The sequence below is a fragment of the Haliotis rufescens genome, unplaced genomic scaffold, assembly GCF_023055435.1.
Source record: "Haliotis rufescens isolate VD_foot unplaced genomic scaffold, xgHalRufe1.0.p SCAF_15, whole genome shotgun sequence".
NCBI lineage: Eukaryota > Metazoa > Mollusca > Gastropoda > Lepetellida > Haliotidae > Haliotis > Haliotis rufescens.
Window position 1 is genome coordinate 21,828,542 of NW_025963835.1, and position 22,537 is coordinate 21,851,078.

General features: G+C 39.4%; 1 protein-coding gene and 1 long non-coding RNA gene across 2 annotated transcripts; one reads left to right on the forward strand and one right to left on the reverse strand.

Annotated features, from left to right (window-relative positions):
- The first annotated feature begins 1,486 nt into the window (after nucleotides 1-1,486).
- On the forward strand, nucleotides 1,487-21,513 carry LOC125380072 (E3 ubiquitin-protein ligase TRIM33-like). Its single transcript, XM_048396305.1, has 4 exons — nucleotides 1,487-1,608; nucleotides 3,526-4,704; nucleotides 18,662-18,703; nucleotides 19,307-21,513. The coding sequence occupies exons 2-4, from the start codon at nucleotides 3,531-3,533 to the stop codon at nucleotides 19,936-19,938; spliced, it is 1,848 nt and encodes a 615-aa protein (XP_048252262.1). The 5' UTR covers nucleotides 1,487-1,608; nucleotides 3,526-3,530; the 3' UTR covers nucleotides 19,939-21,513.
- Nucleotides 14,455-16,016, reverse strand: LOC125380073. Its single transcript, XR_007221051.1, has 3 exons — nucleotides 15,709-16,016; nucleotides 14,931-14,977; nucleotides 14,455-14,567 (listed from the first exon to the last, which is right to left on the reverse strand). It is a non-coding gene; the product is annotated as an uncharacterized LOC125380073 (long non-coding RNA).
- Nucleotides 21,514-22,537: the final 1,024 nt, after the last annotated feature.

Consider the following 22,537-nt stretch of genomic DNA (forward strand, 5'->3'; position numbering starts at 1 on the left):
AATCAGAAAAGAACGTCAACATATATGTTGTTTACATATTCGTATTATGTCGTTATGTTGATGGGCGATAATAGAGCCCAATTATCATTATTCTAAGCAAACATAACCCTGATCATGAAAAGGGTAATTTTAACGAAATGCTGAGAAAATGATACGTACGGCCAAAGTACAGAACTGAATTAAACACAAATACACACCTTCATAAACGGATTAACTATAAGTCTTGATGTCAGTAAACATGCCATTGTTAATTCCATGTCGCCTTGACAGTTGAGAACAGTTCTTTGCTGTGGACCTTACAGGTTGGAATCCAGCATGCGACACACGCTGTTCGTCAAATTGTGATCTAGGTAAATGATATGGAGAAAAAGCAGTTCCATCATTAAAAAATTAGATAGATATGATAGATTCAAATTAATAGGTTTGAACGTGTTCCTCGAACTCAGTATGTTATTCAACATTACCCCTGACATTGGGCTAAGGTAGATATACAAAACCTAAAGTTCAATTATTGCAAATCGCAAATATATGTCCTCTTCTTGAGCACCAATTTCGATAACTACACCAATTAACTAAAAAAATACAAACATAGATTGATAAACCAAGACAGATATGACTTATTCAGATTATACAGTTTTTGATTTAACTCACTGTGATATTTAGAGGTTATAATATGGCAGTTTTCATATCAAACCCCAACCCTCATATCAGCTCGAGGGCCGAAGGCCAGATGGCTGATATGGGGGTCGAGGGTTGATATGGCCTTTTTATCATATACCATGGCATAACATTGTAAAATGTATCTGTTTGCCAGTGAATGCAACACATTATATTACTGTCCACAAACGAGCAGGCGGCGCACTAAGGGACATAAGTCGGGCTGATTTCGATCGTTATATCAGCACGGCCGGGTTATTACACCCCTGTGAGCCAATATGGAGATGGTCATATCACAGGGGGGTATCACAATAACCAGACCCGTGTTACATCCCTGCCGGGCTGTTATGCCTTGTCAGTGCACTTAGAATGGGCAATCGATATCAGCCCGATTGGAGTTGGTGCGTCGTCTGCTCGGCTAATATTCCCATGACAGCGTCTTCTCGACAAGGTGAAAATATTATGGATCTTTATGAATGGATACATTATTTTATGGTATATGATAAAAAGGTTATTGTATCATATATATCGACCACCATTCATTTGGCCCTCGGGATGGCATGGGGGTCTCGGTTTGATATGAGGTGTTACATGAAAAATGCCATGTAAAAACTCGAGTTTCCACTGACACTGGTAATATGAATTCATTTATCAATTTGCTGCAGCTGCGCACATATTCGTCTACAAGAGTTTTGTTTTGTCTGTGCATATACGTGCCTGGTTGCATCCACGACACATCACAAGGTGTGATCGAAGTACACTGTTTACAACTGACCTATTTACCATTGTACGAGACTGCACACACCATACGAGGTAGTCATGTCTTTCAAGTTGTTATAATAACGAAAGTAGCAACTGCGCGTGTGCAGAAAGGCTTAGGTGGAGTGGTGTCTGTGTACGTGTATGTAGACGCCTTCTGTACATCTCTCTGTGTCATTTCTCTTAATTAAGGTAAGAAAGTTAATCAGTCTGTTGTTTATGACGTGTTGCTGTGTCAGGATCACAGAACGTATGTAATGCAGCAGCGTTTATGTTGGAGTAGTGATTATATAAAGTTGATGTGAATGTCGAGTTACTTCCTGCTTGTTTTCAACATCTGAATGATATAGGTCGCGTAACATTTGTTACTCAATGACAGACGCAAGAAGCATGAAATGTCGCTGTACCCATTTTTATACAGAATATAAAATTAAGGTTACATATGTTTCACAATGTCACTTGATGAGTGTTGTTAGTGCTGCCTGTCCATGTTGATGGCAACTGTCACCGGGTCGTAAAACCAGTCTGGTCACATTCTTGAGATTTACTGCGTCGTCACCGTTCGACAAACAGCTTCCCTTTCCCTAATATGCCCGGTGTCGCCACCCTTTAATATTGACAGTAGCGGGTGACTTCGCCAAGGTGAACACTACCAAGCTTACTGTCGTTCATTTCCCGACGAACGTCAGTATGTCACATGATTACGTTGTCAATCGCGCGGAGACATACAGAACTACTTTAGGGGAATTCCTCAATGTAAAAAAATAACATTAAAAAATAATTAGGGAAAACTGAGAGCAACATCGATTGAATGATCACGGAATTTGCTTTATCTTCATCAGCTGATCAACGTCAACAAATACAACTTCAATCCTTAAGTTAAGTCCGGCGGATGCCATACTCCGGTGTCTTTACGTTCATTGTCAGGGAATCAGTGACCTGTAAATTTTAATTTCTAGTGGTTTAAATCGCATACTTCTATCATCCGCCGGAGTTTGCCGAGAGGTGACGACGCAAAGGGCAATTAAGAGAGAGGTGAATGTTACGTTCACTAGACCGTGACTAGACTGGTTTTAAGACCCGTTGACATCAACACACGGATATAACAAATCTTTCTGACATTTTGATAAACCACATGATGGGAACATTCAGTGAAGCTTCTTTTTCAAATTTAAGCATTTGTGTAAGACCTGCCCACTTGGTTAAGTACACACTACTTCACTATACGACATGCTGTATGTAAGCAGTGTACTGCCCTACCTTTCTATGGCATGGAGTATTTCTTTTATGAAAGGAGCTTCTGTGCATGAACATTCATTGAGTACACTCAAACTCATATATGTACGAGTTCATGCCACCGAACAGTATTCCATTTATATCACGACGTGTCTGCTTAATGTGGGAGGAAACCCACGAACACGGGTATGTTGCTGGCATACCTAAAAACATAATCAGGGCGAAGCGGGATTCGAAAAAAACGATCATGACTAAGGGACACAACTGTGTACAGTGAAAACCGGTGCCTTAGACGACTGGGCCACCCGTGTCCTCCATACATGTACTTGTGGTTCGACCTTTGCTATTGTTATTCCCGAGGTGATATGGGACACAGGCTGCTCAGCTCTCCACATTGCTGAAACCAGGATCGGCGGTTCGAATCCAATATTTGCTCCTGTTATGATTCTAAGTTTGTCAGCACCCCTTTCATGCACGTGAGTTTCTCTATTGGGTACGTTACTTCGAGCTTTCCTCCCAAATTAAGCTGACATGTCGGTAAATACTTGAACTACAGTGAGCAGAGTAAGCCAAACATCACTCTCACATGGGTTAAAATAATACATCGCTTTACACATAGCAAAAGTGATATACCCGAAAGAGAAACATGTATATGAGGAGGGGAATTCTGAATCCTAGTCTGTAACATTCGTGTGAAGTGATGAGATGCGTATGTGTAGGTGGGAGTCTACATGTATGCTTCGGGAAATTGATCACATATATAAGCACTGTCTCACGACACTTTCAAATTCATAATATATGTTTAAATCCATCACAATGAAAGAAATTGATTCCATTTAATTTAACATGGTCGTGATGATTGTCTTTTGCCAGACATCATGTCGGATCTTGTCTCAGTTGCTGCGATCAAGGATCTTCTGACAGAGTGCCCAATATGTATAGAACACTTTGATGACGCAACACGAATTCCTCGTCGTATGCCATGTTGTGTACAGTCCATATGTCAGCCCTGTCTGGAAAGCTACAGTGGAGGTGCTGCAACCCTATCCTGCCCCATGTGTCGACGGCGACATAATCTGCCTGGTGGGCTGAAATCTCTGCCCAAAGAGACTGTCATCCTGAAGACTCTGGACTACCTCAAGATCCAGAAAGGTCTCCATCTTCCATGTACAGATTGCCCTGACAAGGAAACAGCTGTAGCTCAGTGTGACAACTGTGGAACATTTTTATGTTCCATTTGCTTAAGTGCCCATAAACGGAATACGGTATCAAAGACCCACACTATAAATACATTTGATGAAATGAAGGGCCGACCTCTACAGAGTTTTCGTCGTCTACATCAGTGCAGTCAGCACCAACAACCTGTACAGTTCTACTGCTACACTTGTGACAAAGTCGTCTGTGTGTCCTGCACTGTAGTAGATCACAAAGAAGGGAAGGGACACAACGTCGTGTCCGTGAATGAAGCACACCAAGGAAAGGCGAAGTCCATAAATGATGTTTTAGGAAAGATAGAAGAGAAGACAAAGAGACTGAGCGAAACGGAGTCAGCCCTTCAAAAGAAGATAGAGAACATCAAATTGTCAATGAAGGTAGCAAGAGATGATATCAATAAAATCTTTGACAACCTGAAGGATAGGCTGAATCAAAGAAGAACAATCCTTCTATCAGATGTTGAGGGGAAATCTGCTGAGAATCTGAAGGTTACAGAGGAGGCCTTGGATTCGACAAGACTACTGCTGACTAAAGTGAAATCTTCTTCCGAATACATGCGACAGATGCGCAACAAAGCTGACAAGGTAGAAGATCTTCAAGTAATGGGATCATCTGAGGCATCTTTGAACTCCATGTTGAAGGAGTCACCACAGGAAATACCCTTTGACAGGACTGGAGTCAGCTTTGTTCAAGCAAACGTACAACATCTGCAGAATACTATCAATGTGGCAGGAATGGTCAGATCAGTCACGTTCTCCCCAACAGAGAGGCCGAATGGTATCCCAGATACTGCAGTACACAACGTCATCACACTGGAACCTGCAGAGTTCCCTACAGGTAGGTAGTAAACTATTACATATTGTTCATCTATTTATCATGTGTGCAGCTACCTCCTATGTATTGAATCCTAGAAGGGACACTGTCGCGTTGTCAGATTGTCGCCCTTACAACAATATAGTTCATATATCGTTATTGTCTGTGTCGTTTTTCATAAACCAAATGTGTCTTCACAGGAAGAAACAACGTTGCTATTTCTATTCAATTTAATTCTGGTCTCAGAACGGCCCTGTCGTTTGCGTCTTTTACAAATGTGAGTGAGTGAATGCGTAAGGTTTTACGTTGCTTTTAGCAATATTCCAGCAATATCACGGCGGGGGGACACCAAAAATGGGCTTCATACATTGTACCCATGTCGGGAATCGAACCCGGGCCTTCAGCGTGACGAGCGAACCCTTCAGCCACGAGTCTACCCGACTGCCCCCTTACAAATGTAGAAGTACCAAAAAACTGTGATCGTGGAATTGAACCCCAGAACCATACACTCAGGGATTTCCTGACACGCTGTAAAATAACTGTAATTTAGTTCAAAGCGGCGTTAAACCACAGGTCACGTTAGTCACGGGGAGTCCTTGGATGGGTGACTGTGTTCGGCTGCTTGGCTCCTTAGAGTTTCTAGGGCTTCGGTCCTGCCCAACGCTGAAGCACATGCACATGTGGTGCCTCTTTGGGCAAGGAAATTCTTCTCACTTTATCAGCTTGTCGTCATGATATTTGATAACTGGTCATCATGTAACTTGTGTGATATCTTGACAGCGTAAATTGTAAGTTATTCTTTTTGATGTTACTACTTCGAAGACATTGAATATGTATACTGAAAGGCAAAAGAAACGTCACTTCTGAAAATACTGATAAAACTTAACAGACACTGGCAGTGACATGTTCTGTGGTCAATAAACTCATTTATCGTTCTACTGCTTCTTTTTGTTGCCTTAAAGTCCATTTAACAATTGAGTGTAAAATGGAGTGCTTTGCCCAAACGCAGCCTACAAAAGTGCAATGGGACTCAGTTGCGGAAAAATCTTGTCAAAAACATGATGCACGTGCATATCGTGGATGGTATGGGTATAAAAGAAAATCAAAACTGTTCAGCTGGCTTTCGTTATTTCGATTAATCAGCTATGCCAAGATTATCAGGAAATGAGAGGCAACAAGCGATCGGAAGACTGCAAGCAGGCCAGAGTGCACAGATCGTTGCACATGCATTCAATGTCAACGTCAGAACGATATATCGTTTGCAACATCGCCAAAACATCACCACCGACGACCGACGACCGACCGCGTAGTGGTCGTCCTTGAGTCACTATTCCCAGAGAAGATACGCCAAAATCTGCAGAATCGATTCCGAAAGGCCACTGAAACAGCTCGGCAAACCTATGGCAACCACCAGCGTGCCATCAGTGATCGTACAGTCCGGCGTCATCTAACTGCCAACAACATCTCGTGCCACCGTCCTGCTCGTGTACCCATCCTGAGAGATCGTCACCGACAGGCCCGACTGCATTGGGCCAGGCAGCATCAAAATTGGCGTCAACAGCAATGGAGAAGAATCATCTTCACTAATGAAAGTCGCTACTGTGTTTCAACGGTGGATGGCAGAGTCAGGGTCTGGCGAAAGAGGGGCTAACGTTATGCTGATGCTTGTGTTATGGAACGAGACCCGTGGGGCGGCCCAAGCATCATGGTTTGGGTGGAATCGGACTGAACTTTTTTTGCCCGTCATCAAAACCACACCTTTCAGCGAGACAACGTCCGTCCCCACACTTCCAGAGTCACCAGGGACTTCCTCCAGCAGCACAACATCCAAATCATGCCTTGGCCTGCCCTCAGTCCGGATTAGAATCCCATTGAACTCTTGTGGGATGAGATCCAACGCCGACCCAACGACGTACGCCTAAGGCCGACAACTGCAGCAGAACTGCGGGTAGCGTTCCTGAGGATATGGGCCCATATCCCCATATTAATGGCCTTCATCAACAGGCTAGTCCACTGCATGTACAAGAGAAGTGTGGCTATAGTCAACGCCCGTGGTGGCCACACCAGGTACTGATTTTGAACCCCCCGGCTATGATGTCTTTTGTTGCCTCCCCAAATTCACAATTCGCAAAAACCTTCCCCAGACTGTGGGTCAAACACTGACTTTCTCCGACGAGATCATCGGCCCTGTTGTTCTACCGCTTTTGCGTCGTCATGGCCCAGGCATTACCTTTCCTCGTGACAAGGCCCGGCCTCAAATTGCTCGACTTGTTCGATATTCTGTTCAACAAAACAACGTGTATGTCATCCCCTGGATCGGCGCCTTCAACGTCAACCACGTGTTCCACAGACGCTCCAGGAACATATTCCAGCAAACATGGACAGATATCCCACAGGACTTCCAAGAGACAAAGATGTGTTGCTTGCATCGCCACCAGAGGTGGACACACACGCTATTGATGTGTAAGTTGACATTTTGGCATGTTCATGTTTTTTTTTTATGAAATCACGCATTTTCTGAAGTCAGTATGGCAAATTAAACCATTTGAATTCTTACAGGAGTCTTTTATCTGTTGGAAACCGAAATTGTTTCAGATTTGGTAAAAAACATAACTTTGCATTAAATCGTATTCAATTGAAGGGAGCACGGGTGGCCCAGTCGTCTAAGGAGCCGCGATTCGCTGCGCAGAGTTGTGGGTTCGAAACCCGGTTCGCCCCGATTATGTTTCTTGGTTTGTCAGCACCATACCCGTGCTCGTTGGTTTCACCGAAGACCTGCATCACATCGGGCTTTCCTCCCACATGAAGCTGACACGCCGTGATATAACTGGAACTGTTAAATGCGGCGTAAAACACAACTCACTCACTATTCAATGTCACAAGATCTTTTGTTATTCAGTATAACTCCACAAGACTGTTTCACAACGGGGGTGATTCCAACTTTCCAACTTTCCAAAAGTGAACTTCCCCTTTGTGAAGAGCAGTATTCCAACACCGACGTTTCAGCATTTTAAGGTTACACTGGTGGATGTTCTTTCTCCATATTCCATATCCAATGGCAAACATTCCTGGAGTTGCGCCCCCTTGCCCGCTTGGCGGCGCTGCGGTAGTTACGGTCCAACATTCATCGTAGTATCCGCGGGAATATATAAACTTCAGTCGACATTGACCCACTTGCTTTTCTGTAAACAGCCGGTAGTACTTGAAGGCCTATTTCTATCATGAATTACGGAAGCTGGAAGTTGCCCAAACTGAAGACTGAGCTCAAAGCACGAGGTGCTCGAGTGTCAGGAAGAAAAATCGATCTGATAGAACGGTAAGTTTCTGATATTGCTATTTCTCGGCTTTTCTTACTGAGCAGTTATTTTATAAGATTGTAACAGTAACTATTCCCCATTTTGTCACTTTACACAGTGCAATATTGGTATCATGGTCATTGGTAGAACATTAGTCATTAGTTTAGACAACTGAGATCTCTAAACAAATAACGTAAGCACCGACGCGATAATGCCGACAACATAAGTGCTTCAGTTTTCGTTCACGTAAACAACATGCCCCCATTGCTAAGGACGCTTTGAGATGCACTGACAAGGGAAAGAGCGGTGACCACGGACCTTGTACGGAAGGTAAGTGTCAGTCACAATAATTTATTCTTCGAATTAATGACTCACTGGCAGTGTGCAAAATATTACACCTTTTTACATGCGGTTGGGATAACTTCCGGTTTATAGATTCTATAATTATTTGGGCAATCATTCAATAATACATCGTTCTTCGATACGAAAATACATAGTAAATTTAAGCAGAGATAGTATCTTGGAAGCGCTCTAAGGACTGCATCGCGTTTAACTCACCAACACCCACACAATCAATGTAACAATTTCTCCTATCTCCCCCACCTCCCAATAAATGACAAGTCCCCAAAAATGTATCTTAAATAATCATAATGCCCCCGTCCCTTTCTTCGTTGCTATACACATATTTTGAATTTTGATTCATCTGTGGCCAAAACATGATGTAACAAAGCGTGAGGTAGGTACTGAAGTATTTGTAAAACATTAAAAATTGCTTGAGCTCTGCACCATCCGATGGCTGAAGAAAGGCTGAGGGTTATCAAGTTCATCGTCCTTTACAGTGAGTGCCTTTTAGATTTTCATATAGTTTTATTCATTTTAGCAAGTGTGATTGGTTCACACATTTATTATTTCCTCAGTGTGAAAGGTACACACATCTATTATTAAAGCCAGAAGTTTGAAAGGTTCACACATTTATTAGGGCTGAAACGATACATTGGTGCACTGGTGCATCAAGTTTTCATGCATGATACACAGTACTTTTTTACACTTGCTAAATTAAGTTTCTTACTACTTGTTTTATGACACCCAAGTGTCAGTCAAGTACTGCAAATAGGATGTAATTAGCATTTCAAATTCACTACTAGAAATTTACTTTTGAACCTGCTCTGAAATATTTAGTCAAGAAGTTTCAACACAATTTGACATAAAAATGTGACCTTATGTACTGTGATGTGACCTCCCTGTACGTATCGTTTCACCTAGAACATTTATTTCATCCTCAAGTGTGAAAGGTTCACACATTTTTTATTTCATCCACAGGTGTGAAAGGTTCACACATTTATTATTTCATCCACAGGTGTGAAAGGTTCACACATTTATTATTTCATACACAGGTGTGAAAGGTTCACACATTTATTATTTCTTCACCAGTATGATGGGTCCATACTTTGATGTGCATAACAGCGTTTATATTTCTAATATTAAAATTAGATGTAATGAAGCCTTTGAATGGTAGTCTAACAGAGTAATCTTTAGACATCGGTTCGATTCCGGTCGAAGGCAAACACATAAAGAATCCTTATTCACAGCATGTATTTTTATTTTGTGACACAATGTCTTATTCTTGTGATAAAATTAATATCCGTATTATTATATGTTGTTTGTTTTCTAACAAAAAATTTATATACAATTACTGTAGTGCAAGTAAAGATATTATTACTGTACAAAAGTCAAGTTTTAGTACTGATAACAATGCAGAGATGGCTTAAGCTTCCTTACTGACAGAAATACTGATTTGTTGACTTTGGAGTTACAGGGATCTGTTCTTAAAATAATTGTACTTTTTGACAAAATGGAAACTAACACATTTGTGTACTCCAAAAATAATTTAATAGTCCATATATTTTACAGTGATTTTTTTCAATTAGGTTTTTTCTTTTACAGTTGTTTATTTCAAATGTTTTTCAGACTAGAGAGCTATGACCGAAACTGCAATTTTGGGAGAGAGCCAGAACTTGAAGCTGAGTTTGAAATGACACTGCCCCTAGTTGAAACTTATAGGGATGTAAATGGTGACAGTCATCTTCCTTTTTTAGCATATGAAGCTATAAATTATTACTTACAGCCTTTTCAGAAGAAACTTGGTTCAAGTTCAAAGAATCTGTACACTAGTAGGTTTTTGAAATTTTTTCGTTATTCAAAACCTAGTAACATGTGTTTCCTGAAGTCTGAGTGCTGTCTGATGTGACTTACAAAGTCGATATTGCAATTGATGACGATGGTTCTGTTGTGGAGGGGCAGTGTGAGTGTGCTGCAGGCCAGGGTCCATCAGGACATTGCAAACATATTTGTGCAGAGTTATATGCTATGCACAAGTTTTCAACAACTGGCGATGTTTTAACTGAAGAAACATGTACTCAAAGATTGCAAACATTTCATAAAAGTAAACCCTATAAAGGCAGTCCCATAAAGGCGACTGACCTTGATTTATGCAACAGTGAATTGAATGTTATATTTGACCCACGACCAGTTCAGTATCGCAAAGTGCCAAATTACCCTGACTTTTTCCGCAATGTTTTGTTGAACCACCCTAGTGTCAATACATTTCCAGTTGCTCAAATGTTTCCTCCAGCAAATCCATTTGCTGTTAATCATGATCATGATTTTCTTAAGTTATCTTTAGCTGACCAATACCTGAAATCCCAGAATATATCAGAAATATCAGATATGGACAAAACCAACCTTGAAATAATAACCTGTAAACAGTCAAAGAGCGAGGAATGGAAAACTGAACACACACAGAGAATTTCTTCTTCCAATTTTAGGAAAATTTGTTTGGTAACAGACAAAACTGATTTTCATAAACTTGCTAGATCAATGACTAAGCCTTTCGAGGACATTCAAAGTCCACCACTTAGACATGGCAGAAAATATGAAAAGGTGGCAATAAAAGCTTTTGAAAAGTCAAGTGGTTTCAAAACCTCACCATGTGGCATGTTTGTGTCAGATGTTCATCCATTTCTCGCAGCTACACCAGATTCACTTCTCGGTGATGATACTACCATTGAAGTGAAATGTCCATTTGCATCTAAAGACCGTCTAATCTCTGAGATAACTGTTCCCTATTTGAAGGTATCTGAGGGAAAACTTACCCTTGACAAAAGCAAGCCATATTTCTTTCAATTGCAAAGGCAGCTCTACTGTACTGGTAGAAAACAGTGCATTTTTATTGTATACACGATGAAGGATTTGAAATATTTTACTGTATCTCGAGATGACCATTTCATTGAATCTATGGTTGAAAAACTTGTGGCATTTATGACACCTTTTTTCAAAAAGGCACTACTTGACAAATTCTATTTCAGAGATTATGACAGGTATTCCTGGTAAATTTCAGTTACTGCTGATACTCATGTGTCAATGGTCATCAGCCCTATAAACAAGAAAGACAGAATTGTAGTCTCAATGTTTAATGCTGAACATATTATATTCTGCATATATGGACATTCACAAACAAAAAGTTATGAAAAAACTTGCAGGGCTCCATTTAAGGATGATATTTCACCAGATGCATGTTGACGTGAAAAGAGTTGCATCAGACAAAACCAGGTTGAACTCTGGTCCCATACATTGATGCATTCACTTGTGTAAATAAATACAATCTCAGATGTTTATTAAGACATTTAGTACTTACTGTTACAGTACTATGTGACAATGGCAACCATCTCTTAATCACTCCAGTAGTTATAAGTTGGATAATCTAAATATCACAACGTACACACTGGTCCCATACATGGATGCATTCACTAGTCTAAATAAATACAATCTCAGATGTCAGTTCGTACTTACTGTTACAGTACTATATGACCAGGCACCTCATTATCAACTACTTGAAAGAAAAAATGGTCTTTAAAAAAAAATAATCTAAATATGTATGTGAATCATTAATTGCCTGTTTTTAAATTTGATGTGATGCTATAATCAACTGACATCATTGCTGACTGGCTAGGTTTGAGCACAACCACCAGTGGCTTAGTTAATGACATAAATCCTGCTGGGGTATCGTGCAGGAAGCAGAGGCACGGTAAGTCCCCATGATCCCCGGCTTTGGTTTCTGATGGCCTATAACCCGTGTTTTAAAACTGTATAAATGATATTGTTATGTCCAAATGTGTATGAAAAAATGTTTTTAAATATACCTTTGCATTCATGAGTAAATTGTGTATATCAACTTGGTCTCGTCGCTATATGGCTGAAATAGTATTGATGTGACATTAACTTTTAACTCCTTTTGTGACGATTGCAACCATCTGTTAAGTACTCCAGTAGTTAATATAGATGAAGCTACAGTGCAATACATAATCACAATTCAGTGTCCATACTCATAAATATCATCACTGCTTGAAGCATACTCCTTCAGCTCTATATCTGAGGAATTACAACTGTCATGTGATTATTATCTGCAGCTGAACTGTTTGAGGGAATGATAAAAAAACATTGTCATTGACTTCTTTCTTGTCATGATTGCCTTTTATAACATCTGAGAGAGCTGAAGCAACAGCACTAAGATGTGCCAAATATCTGGACCGGTCTAGCTGCTGCCAGTATCATATGAAGAATACACAGCCATGGGACACAATAAATTACAATTTGTTTCTCAGTAAACATGTATCCATTGAAAAATAATCGATATATGATCCAGAAATATACACTTCAACTTATTCAGATTTTAAGTTCGTGAAATAAAAGTAACCAGTATTTGGGTTTAATCCAAATTGCTGCCATGGAAAACAGGAAAGGGCACCAGTTCAACTTGTGTTTGATACATGTGCAAAGTTTCATAATAACATATGAAACAGTTTCCGAATTATGCTCGGACAAGAAATGTGTCTCTCCCACTTTGTGGCAGGGGATAATGTAACAGTACGCACCAAACAATGTCAACATTCTTAAATTCATGTTACTGATGTCATAAATTTAAAACAAACTCAGTGAGTGAGATGGGTTTAACACCACATTGAACAGGAAGTTTAGCATTACATTATCATAATCTCTGATACTAACACATTTATGTTTGTACCTTGACAAAAGAGTATGATTGATTGTGGCTGCACAAATGGTAAATTTGCTTCAAACTTGCTTTTTGACCACAGATTCCCATTCTAGTCTCAACATGATACATAATCGATAACATGTTACATTCAACTTTATCCTCATGAATATTTAGCAACAATTATCTTTAATCATGTAGCAAACGCAAATAACAGGCCTTTTTGAAAGAAATTAGAAACAAATCTCCATACTCTGCGTCTGACTAACGTCCGCCTGGAATGAAAGATATTTTTAATAATTTGCTAACCAATATGATTAGCAAGTAGAGGGAACAATGCACTTTTTGAAAGAACAAAGCATGAAGCAAACCGTGGTTATTTCTGTGGCTAATTTGGTTTCTGAACTGTTAAGAGGTTCAGTAAGTATTTTGAATGTTTTTGCCAGACCAATAATACGTTCAATGTGAACTCTTTTGCTTGATATTTTCCTATCACGCATAACAGTCTTGCCAGACATACGGTTTTTCTTTGAGAAGAATGTTGGCATATTAATGGTAACATCTTTTGGTGCAAAAATATCTTGTACCTTTATCGGCCATAATACTATCTCCTGGGTCACACATCACTGTCAAACCACTACGCTCTACTATTTGACGATCACTTGTGGAGCCACCATACGCAGGAGACACGATGCGCAGGAGACACATACGACACAAGACCACCTGGTGTGGATCCAACAAGTATTTTGATAGTATTTCGATTTTTATACGTTGAGTAGGTAGACTGCTGAGCTATGGGGCGTTTTGGTTTCTGGATAGGGCATTCAGTACCATCAATGATAATTCGTGTGGATGGAAATTTGGATTTGAAATCAGAAGGACAAAAATAATGCACTAAGTCTCGTTCTGGCCAGTTATCAAGCTCACTCCACTGTCTATACATAAAATTTACCCAGGTGATCCATACATTTAATACAGTTTTCTCTGAAATTCCAAAATGAAGACCAAGTTCAAAGTTAGTCTTATGTCGGCGCAGTTTCATAAGTGTTAAAAGCAATTGATTTTCCACACTGTTGTCATACTGTCAACTTTGCTGTACAAATAATTTAGGTGATATGCACACGGACCCAAACTTGCAAGTACAAAGGTGAAGTCTGTATAGTTTGACAGTCCTGTATAAAACAAAATTGCTGCAGCATTAAACATAATACTTTGTAATGAAAGCATTGGAAATTTGTCCGTCTGAGCCGATGTACTTTCATATTCAACCTCTGCACTATCTGCAGAACAAATGTTTAAGTCGGTATTCATGTCATCAAACTCAACACTGTCAATTATTTCCTCCCCAGCTACCTCACTCATATCACATTCAATATCACAATCTGTATCCATTGCTTTAAATGTCCTCTTTTGGCTCTCACGTCTTTCAATGCGGGATTTCCGTAATCCCCCATCGGCCTCAAGTGCGTTGGCTGATGCAGTCCAGGGAAAGATTGATGGTACAGCATCTGGTTTTCTCTGTTTCCTCAGAGGTGTACACCCTGGGGAAAACAGCAGTAGATTATTATTTTCCAAACAGATATTGTGCAATCTTTTTACTACCAGTTGTGAGATAGCTTTTTATGATTAGATTTAAGTTAATTTGTAGGGAAAGAAAAAATGTCTATGGGCACGATATGTTTTGTCACATTATGAACATAGTAGTGATACACATCAATACATTAGAAAAGTAAACAAACATTTAAATTAAGGAAAATTATGATATAAATTAGCTGACAATTTTCGTAGATATAGTCTCAACATTACATACATCTAATGCCTGATACAGAGAAGTGTCTTCAAGTTCAACACGTACACATGACACTATTCTGACAAATACACATCAAAAGTGAACAAACATGAACCTGTATTCTTGAATCATCTGTGCCTCATCTCTGTGGAAAACAAGCACCTGCAGGAAAATGTAACATGACGCATTAAAGGCAAAAACGTCAAATATGTGTTGACATTCCTGGTAATCATCAATTCAACAAATTAAAGAAGAAAACTAAGAAGGGTTATGGTCAAACATCAACAACTTCATCAACGGGAATATAATGGTGGTAAACAGGGTTTTACCTTAATTAACTGGGTATGCACTAGACCCCTAGTAATTGATTTCAAAGGCCCTTGCATGAAATATATGAGGGTCAAACCTAAACATCACCATGATCACTGACTGGCAAAAAAATGGCTGCTATAGTAAGGCCTAAATGACACATTATTTCTATCTTGGTTTTAAAAAAACAATGAAATATACTCATAGGTTCACATTCAAACACACACAAACGTGATTACATTAGAATTAGCCAATACTCAAATTTACTCGCCTACTCTGACAGGAGGGAACTAAAATTATTGTGAAAAAAATCACACACTTCGAAGTTTTAAGAATCTTTACTCAATTTAACTCAATGACAAAATCAAACTATCTGTGAAAATAAGTGTGTCCCGCGGGACGGAACATATTCTATTTTGTCTGCGTCCATTCTTCACATTTCTGCATACTGGATACACATTTCTGAGTCACGTAAAACCCTCTTCGTAATTTCAATGCAAGAAAATAAAACAAATATAATTGGCATGCACGTTAATTAAATCTGCCAACGAATAGAAACATAACAAGTTACCCAAATATCTTACCATAACTAGTTACAGCAATGAAATCAGACGGTCTGAAGTGGGAATGACACACAACACTGTGAGGTGACAGTTTCCACATCTTGCCTTGGTTTGATTCGTCGCTCCTCCGAATAGCAATCAACCATCGTTTCAGCAACATGGGTTCTCTCGGAAACGACAAACCACCTCGATTGCAGCATCCCGGGACACAGCAGCACGTCGAAGGCATCGTAAATACTTCGTTGTAGTTGTTGGTCGTGCAAATATCTATGAACCGCGTAATATACCGGAAGTACGCGCAGGACCGTAGCGTTTGGCGCCATCTTTTGGCGAAGTAGTAAAGGGGCATAACTGAGGAATGTTGGCCATACTATCACCAATGTTCTGCTCGTGCAAACGTAACCAAATCCATAAATGTCAAGTAAATGTTTAATATGAGTTGCCCAAGTAATTCTATCACATTCATCCAGCTCCTTCATTGTGAATAACATTGTCGGGGATATCTGTCATCATTCATTCTAATTGGTTTATACCAGCATTTAATAGTCTTCATATTATAATCCACGTAAACCATATCTGTGTCACATTAAATATCTCATTCAGAATATTCAGTTATTTTACAAATTGACTGAAAAATGTATCATAACGAATTCCAATAGATGTTTAATTTCACACCCCAGCTGAAAGTGATAGGATTAAAACAAAACGAAAGTCAAAGTACATTTCTTTATTTTTTGGTCTATATGTATGCTGTTATGGAAATGTTTGTTGTTACGTTTGATTTATGTTTCCATAAACCGAACACAAATAAGGCCGTAGTTGCATTAATGCGCTGAACAATAAACTAATTTTGTTTGTTGTTCTTTTGTGTTAAAGATTAAAAAGACACCCTGTAAAGTCATACCTTCAACGTACTTATTTAGAAGAATTGACTTCATATGTAGCCTCAGGTACAAATATGCAAATATTTCAGTGTACACGTAATTGACACTTACGTTTGTGCGGATGTGTTACATTTATGAACATAAACGAAAAGACATAAAGACTGTTCCCTGAATACATACTGCAAGTATTGATCGATAACAATAATATATAGTTATTTAATATTTCGACAAACAGACAGCTCATAATCTCTCAATGATAGTGTTTACTTTCACAGATATAGATAGTGAAGCCTAATTCGTTGAGGTCACAAATCATAATTAATGAGGATATCATACTACATAAAAAGGAAGTAATAACGAAATGGATGGGCGTATCACACATGTGAATTAGTCCCCAGATTCAAGCATTCATGACTCATGGTGTGCCATTAATAATCAAGTGCCAGCATATATGATGAAAACTGTAATTTGATACATGTTTGTTTGACGTCATGACTTGTTTTATGTCTTTGGAGATGTGGCATTGAGACAAGACGACAGTGGTATATTGATAAATATTATTATATATTTCATCAACTTTCGTTCAACTGAAATAAAACAACCTGGATGTGTAAAACAGAATTTGAAACTTTTTCGGCAACATTAAATTACGACTATATCATGTAAGTAATGTCTTTGAAAAAACAAGTTCGTTTATGTTAATTTCATAACATGGGTAATTGTTAGACATTAATATAATTACATGCAAATTTGTTTCTAAAAAGCCTATTGTTAATATCGGACGTATGTGTTTAATTAGAATGTGTTTATTCTCTTCAATTTGTCTCTGTATTTTTCATTTTTTAAGAATAAAATATGATTAATTTTGTTATTTAAGCATTGACGTGCATGCACCGACGTTTATACAGTTTGACCCTTGCTCTATGTAAGCCCATCCTCACACAAAGTGTCAAATTGAATTCTTATCATTCTTTTATTTCACTATTTTATACCTCGAAGGATGTGTACACATCTTCAAATAGTACGTCATGTTAACACTGGCCACCGTAAACCAACCAGCTGCATCTTGGAGAAATAGTTTCTCAAAAGAAGTGAGATGAGCGTATGTATGCTCAAAATGTTCCACAGTAACATCGTTTGTAGTTTGGTTACAACATACATTTATAAATGTAAAGGGTATTAACGTCGCTTTCCAGATTATTGTACTGAAAAAGCTACGTGCGTGCATTTATGCGTATATATATATATATATATATATATATATATATATATATATATATATATATATATATATGTGTGTGTGTGTGTGTGTGGCTCCTTGTACTGCTCCTGTGGCTCCTTTGGACCAATGCCGATGTCATAGAGCTAGGACACTGAGATACCATGACGGAAAGTTCACTTCGGCAATCATGTTTGCGGCTTATTTCTAAAACGGACTGAATGATTCTTTGGTTCGTGGTGACGTTTCAAATTGTTGTCTTGACAAATCAGATGTCAGTGATCTCGACTCAATCCCGGATAATCACAGAAAAACACATCTGCAGCAGAATTCAGAAACTATGAAGTGCGTTTAATGTGCATGGTGTTGAATATGTTCTATTTGACCTCAAAGACATACATGTCCCTGTGGCATTCAGGGGATAGCGGTCTGTCAAACATTATCGTGCCCTGTCAGCTTGACATGGTACGAACACCAACTTGGCGCACGTCGATGTCTGGGATTCCATTACGTGTGGCAGCTGAGGGACACAGTCCCGTCAAGTGAATTGCATGTTGTACTTCCTTTTCACATGATAATACTGTTAAAACAGGAACGTTCTGCATTATTTGTTTGTTGTTTGAATCCTCACTCAGCAATATGCCAGCTGTATGATGGATGTCTGTAAATAATCGAGTCTGGACCAGACAGTCCAGTGATTGACACAATTAGCATCGATGTACGCAATTGGGATACGATGACATGCACCAACCAAGTCAGCGTGTCTGACCACCCGATCCCATTAGACCTATTCTGACCCGGATCTTCACGACAGGCAGGCAGGCAGTACGTGTACATGGGACACACATACTGATTAATATCTTTGTTTCAGTGATGGCGATGGACCGGAGCATCTGTGACCAGGAGATAACATGTAAGATCTGTGTCCTTGACTCAATGATGTTACAGTATATTATTCATTGGTTTTGACATTCATTCGTCTGTTGAGTTCGATAGGTTCGACGGCTTTCGAGATCTAAACGAGCGTAAAACGCAGTGTCAGTCAATGTTAAAGTATAGAAGCTATGACAGGATTTGCGTTAGCGTTGTTCCATGCAGGAGTTTCTTGGGTTTTCAATGTTATGTATAAAAAATATACAAGAGAGTGAGTGAGTGAGTGAGTGAGTGAGTGAGTGAGTAGAGATTGACGCCACTTTTAGATATGTTCCAGCAATATCACGGCGGGGGACACCAAAAATGGACTTCACACATTGTACCCATGTGGGGAATCGAACCCGGGCCTTCGGCGTGAAGAGCGAACGCTTTAACCACTAGGCTACCCGACTACCCCAATATATAGAAGAAGAACGCTTATGCCATTTGAAATTGATATAACGCTTCTTATAAATGTCTATGATAACTTGTAACTTTCTTTTTCTGGTTGGTAGATGGTAGTGTCTTGTGAATTAGGAAGTTAAAGTGTTATACACTTCAACAAGATGTGTTGGTATTTATTATGGACGTTTTCTTCCGACAGGCCCGACTCTGGAATGGGACTCAAGCACTGCTCATAACTATATTGACGTGTCTGAATGTGTAATCACAAACACCACCTCAGCCGCCCCTTCTCCTGACACAGGATGTCGGATACAAAATATCTATTCATGTCTGGCATCAAGGCCTTTAATGGTTAAAAACTGTCAAGCCCAGCGATGCATGTATCGCGTAAAGTTTCGGGTTTGTGTAAAGGAATTGATAGAAGATAAGAAACTTATACAAGAGATTGCCCTGACCCCCACCCCTGTAGATGCTGCCTTGAATCAACTCACTGGACTGAGTGTACGTGTTTCTACATGCCCCAACCACAAGCAGCAGCTGTGTCTCTGTGTGGGCTATAATAGCACCCTCCTCACTGATCGCCCTCTCATTCAGAACAGAGTTGGACAATCTATTGACCTACAACTGTGTTTTCTAATGGATGGGGCTAATGACAAAATATTAGTTATTGATGCCGGTGATAACACAGTGTACACCACCGTCACAGATGTTGCTTTTGACAGACCAATGTGGGTCATGATGTATGTTGGTAATCCCGCAACATCAGATGGAAGAGGAGAACTGATTACAGGCCACAACATCACAGGAACCTTCGCCAACTACAATCATTAGACTAGTTTCCACTATCCACAACAATCACACACTCCATGTAACATGCAATGTATAAAAGCACAGCTCAGTAAAATAATATGTATGCCTTTGACACATTATCAACTTGTGTACATATGTAAAAACACGTTTGATTTACATATTTAATACAAATATTAATGTAACCGTGACGATCCGGTTTAGAATCCTGCTTGCCGTAAGAGGCGACTATGCTTGTTGTAAGAGGCGACTAAAGGGATCGGGTGGTCAGGCTCGCTGACTTGGTTGGTGCATGTCATCGTATCCCAATTGCGTAGATCGATGTTCATGACAACAATCACTGGATTGTTTGGCCCAGACTCGATTATTTTCAGACCGCCGTCATATAGCTCGAATATTGCTCATTGCGACGTTAAACAACAAACAAACGAGCAAAGCAAATCCGAATGAATTTTGAAACCATAATAATGCAACACGGCTGCTGTTCAGTACTTTTCCTTAGTATCTTACTGTCGCAAAACATTAAGCGGCAAAGTGGACATTATTTGAACGCAGACTAGAATAACAAAGTTAATGACTGAATATTCTCACGCTAGCATAAATTGCGTCTTACCTTCGAAGAGTGTAATGTTTTACAATCATATCAATTCTCATTTACCGATTATCGCATGCTGACCATGGCAAATACTATTTCAAGTAAACATGACACCGTGGTGTAGTTGCTGTGGCCCATTATGAATGTATACACACATTTAGGTTAACAGTACTATCCCGAGAGCAATATAGAATTGACAGCAACTATAAAAGTCCTGACAAAAAAGTCTTCGTTGAAATCATTTAAGCATTGCCATTGTCAACGTGTGGCAATAATTCATGGGAGATAACTCGTGTGGTACTACTGAGTAGGGCACCACCACATCTCTATCCCCGCTCCATATCGATACATCCTCGCCTGTAATCAACTCATTTGAACAGTCCCGTGATATTTGTTATTACCATGTTTAACTGCAATTGTAAAAAGCCCGCATTTGTGCATTTTCATTTTTTAGACATGATTATGTACTTTTTCATCTGACATCATGTTCTCTACTTCGACCAATGTTTATGATGTTCACAAAGGACTACGTCATTTAATGTCAGCGAGTTCGTTATATATAAAGCTATGTCAGTCATGTCACGTCATCTGAGTAATTAAAATACCTCCAAGGTAAGGGCTGGACTGAAAATTATATTTTGATTAGGGTTTTTATGACTCGGGGCACGGGCTGCTCAGTCGACATAGACGGGACATAGCCAGGTGGCCGTGCTTTCCTATTTCATACTTAGATTAAGGTTCTTGGTTTATGAGTAATATTTCCGTGATTAAGGTTTTCATTCATCATTTAGCCGACGTGCTCTTATTTTAACTGAGCTATTGCTCAAAGGAACGGTAAACCTTACACACTCCAACCCAAATTACTTTGACGACACAATAATGATGGCTAACTTCACCTAGTACATCCACTCGTGAAATATGAACATGTTTTCCTCTCTGTGTGGTTATGTGGGATGGGGTGAGTTTGGTTAGGATGGGGTGAGGTTGAGGTGGGTGGGTTTGGGTTTGGGGTTGGGTATGGGGAGTTAGTCGTATTCAATGATACCTTTTCGAATGGTAGTTTTTAAGTGACTTCACCCCTTGTATAATATAACAGGAAAGAAATCACCTGGTAAAATGATGTGGTCATGTTATTCTCTGTGGAATTATTATTCAAAGTTCTTTCCGCATTGGTTAATCAGTATCAGCAGTCATAATTTATGTTTCTATTGTCTACAATGTATGACGTGTCTGCCTTGTTTCCTTAAGACATTGGTATGAATATTTCTTGCAGAAAATAGAACCCAAGAGCCTCATAAGTATTAATGTTGTATACTTGCTGTGTAGTCGAACACTACTTACGTTAATGCTGCTGTACATAGCGCGCGCGTGTGTGTGTGTGGATTGTTCCTTATTGTGAAAGATATACACTTATTATACATTTAAGATGTCACCATGAAATGTCTTAAAGTGTTCATTTATTGTGAAGTTGTGCAAGTGTATACAGCAATTCCCAATGTTAGTATTATCTAGATATGTATATTCGTATTATGATGTTATATTAACTGGATTATGAATGAAAAAGTGAAGTGCAACATATAGGTTATGTTGCAATGTTTTGAATGGGGCTTCAAAATTGCTTGAATTTGTGTGAGAAACATCGTCATTTAAAATATAAACTTACCCTGTTTTGAAATTTGATGTAGTCCCCCTGTAGAGGAGATGCCTCTTACTTTAATTTGTAACCGAGTGCTTTACACGAACCAAGATCTATGATGTGGTTTCACATTAACCTGTTGATTTATTGGGAATGATCCTGTTGGTGCAACGTGATTGCCAATGGAACTGGAACAGCCGCAATTTAGGCTGCAGATGAGTGACACGACACGAGTGATTTGTGACCTGTCAGTTTCAAGATTTCACGGCATTCGACGCCAATATTTGAAAGAAATGTGACAGTTTTGGTTCTGACACAGAGGTTCTGTATAATTAGTGAGAAAACGCTACATTCACCATGATCTATCGTTAGTTTCGCCCTATGAATTAGTG